General features: G+C 40.5%; 1 protein-coding gene across 1 annotated transcript; it reads left to right on the top strand.

The window, feature by feature from the left end:
- The first annotated feature begins 823 nt into the window (after positions 1–823).
- LOC127094562 (uncharacterized) lies at positions 824–2,482 on the top strand. Its single transcript, XM_051033383.1, has one exon. It carries the CDS (start codon positions 824–826, stop codon positions 2,480–2,482), a length of 1,659 nt encoding a protein of 552 aa, XP_050889340.1.
- The last annotated feature ends 517 nt before the right edge of the window (positions 2,483–2,999 follow it).

The following is a 2,999-nucleotide window of genomic DNA, read 5'->3' as shown; positions in this document are numbered from 1 at the left end:
TAAAAAAGAAGAAGCTATTTCAGTTCATTCGGAAGACTCCGAAACCGTTTCTGAACCAATGGCTGAAGCTCCACCTCCTGTGGAAAGACTTCTGGGTGACTATGGAGGTGCAAATGCTCCTACTGGAAGGTTAACAATTGTGAACCAACCGGTAAATGTTGATCATTTTCAGCTACACCCTTCAGCGATTCGTCAACTCGAAAGGAGACCGTTCTTTGGAAAAATCAATGAAGATGCCAACAAGCATTTACAAAGATTTCTGACCATGACAACATCATTGAAAATTGAGGGACACTCAGAGGAAGCTAAAAAGTTGGTGATGTTTCCGTTTACACTATCGGAAGATGCCGAAGACTGGTTTTACTCTTTACCCGCGGGAAGCATAACAGCTTGGCAACAAATGGAGACAACATTTTTGAATGAGTACTTCCCTGCTTCTGTGTATATCCGTAAGAGATATGATATTGTTATTTTCAAACAGAAGGAAGGAGAGTCACTCGGACACGCTTACAAGAGGTTCAAACGATTGTTGGTTGCATGTCCTACTCATAACATGGATGCAACTGAACAGATGCAAAATTTTGTGAATGGCCTTAGAATGAAGACTAAGCAACTCATAGACACAGTTGCCGATGGCTCAACAAATTTTACAATAGCCACTGGAATAAAGAAAATCATTGAAGCCATTGCAGCAAATGAACATCTGGAGCTCTATGACCGCATTATAAGTCAACCTGAAGGTATCATTGATCTCAAGCTAGCAAATTAAGTGGTGAAGATGGAAGATAAAATAACAGCCGAAGTAGAGCGATGAATCAAGAAAATGGCTCTTGACACTCAAACGGTGGCACAAGTTCAACTAGTTCAACCTATTCAAGCAGTTAGTTGTGAAATTTGTGGGGGACCTCACTTCGCCATGCATTGTGTGGCAACTGCACAACAGGTAGAAGAGATTAATTTTCTGAAGCAGAACAACCCTTACTCCAATACTTATAATCCTGGGTGGAAAAATCATCCAAAATTTTCCTGGAAGGACCAGCAAGGAAATGCTCATAAGCAAGCGCCCACCCAATATCAAAGCCAACCACAACAACAGTATCGACCACAACAACAGCAACCTTACCAGCAGCAGTTTCACCAATCCCAACAACAATTTCAACAACAGGTTCCAAGAAAAGCAAATTGGGAAATTGCCATTGAAAAAATGACGGCTCAAAGTTCACAATTTCAAGAGGAGACTAGAAGTAATCTGAGAAACACTGGTACTTCAATAAAAAATCTGGAAGTGCAAATGAGTCAGATTGCTCAACAACTTGCGGGTTCTCAAACACCGGGTGCATTATCGAGTGCTACAGTTACAAATCCACGAGAGCATAATAATGTGAGTGTTGTAACCACAAGGAGTGGTAAATCGAAACAAGTCCCTGAGAAAGATGATGACCAAGAAGACCAATTGCTTGAAGTTGAGTTGGAAATAAAAGAAAATGAGGTTGGGAGTGAAGAGGTGGTGGTACCTAAACTGGTGGTTAAAGAAAAAGTTAGTGAATCAAAGTTGGTTATCAAACTCCCTTTCCCCACAAGAAATAAGAAGAAAGAGCAACATGAGAAGAACTTCGAGAAATTTTTGGAGATGTTCAAAAAGCTTGAGATTAACATTACGTTCTTAGAGGCACTTGAACAAATGCCCTCTTATGCTAAATTTATGAAGGATATTATTTTTAAAAAGAGGAGCACTGACACTGACCCTATTGTACTAACCGAAACTTGTAGTGCAATTTTGCAGGGTATGACGATTCCAGTGAAGAAGAAAGATCGAGGCTCGGTAACTATCCCTTGCACTATCGGGGATAGGTTTTTCAAAAAGGCCCTTATAGACTTGGGGGCAAGTGTGAGTCTCATGTCGTTATCCATTTACAAGAGGTTGGGGATTGGAAAAGTGCAAGATACCATAATGACACTTCAATTTGGTGACCACTTTGTGAAGAGACCTTATGGAGTGGTGGAAGATGTTCTTGTGAAGATTGATAAGTTTGTATTTCCGGTGGATTTTGTCATCTTAGAAATGTCGGAAGATGAAGAGATACCACTCATTCTTGGTAGACCATTTTTGGAGATCGGAAGATGTTTGATAGATATAGAAGAGGGCACCATGACTCTAAAAGTTTACGATGAAGAGTTAAAAATTGATGTGCGTAACACCATGAGATACAAAGATGATGTGGCTACCAGCCAACACATAGAGGTGATTGATCAAATGGTTCTACAAAATAATCCTTTAGGTGAACCACAATTGCCCTTGGAGAGAGTTCTAAGTTTATCAATTTCTAAAGACACTCAAGAAGTTGATGAAAAGGAGAGGGAAGTGTTAACTATGATGGCAACACAACCACCCTTTAAGGGATCCCGATCACTCCGATGGGAAAACTTGAGGGAACCCCAGGTTAAGGAAAAGAAATATGAGACAAGAAAGTGCCTGAGCTGAAACAATTGCCTGAAAAACTCAAGTATGTTTTTCTAGATTCTGAAAGGAAATGCTCGACTATTATAAGCTATAATCTAGAAGTTTCCCAAGAAGACAAGCTCGTCAAGGTTCTGAAGAAGCACAAAAGTGCAATGGGATGGGCAATAGAAGACTTGAAGAGGATAAGCCCTATGGTATGTATGCATAAAATTATCATGGAGGATGGTCACAAACCAGTGGTGCAACCCCAAAAAAGACTAAATCCCACAATGAAGGAAGTGGTTAGGAAAGAGGTTGTTAAACTATTAGATGTTGGGTTGATTTATCCCATATCCGATAGCTCTTGGGTGAGTCATGTTCATGTGGTTCCAAAGAAAGGAGGAACTACCGTGATAAAGAATGAAAAAAATGAGTTGCTCCCTACAAGGACGGTCACGGGGTGGCGTGTGTGCATCGATTACAGAAGGTTGAATTTGGCGACAAGAAAGGATCACTTTCCTTTACCATTCATCGATCAGATGTTGGAAAGGTTGGCTGG

This window comes from Lathyrus oleraceus, chromosome 6 (genome assembly GCF_024323335.1).
Source record: "Lathyrus oleraceus cultivar Zhongwan6 chromosome 6, CAAS_Psat_ZW6_1.0, whole genome shotgun sequence".
In the NCBI taxonomy this organism is placed as follows: Eukaryota; Viridiplantae; Streptophyta; class Magnoliopsida; order Fabales; family Fabaceae; genus Lathyrus; species Lathyrus oleraceus.
This window is presented reverse-complemented; position numbering and strand designations above follow the sequence as displayed.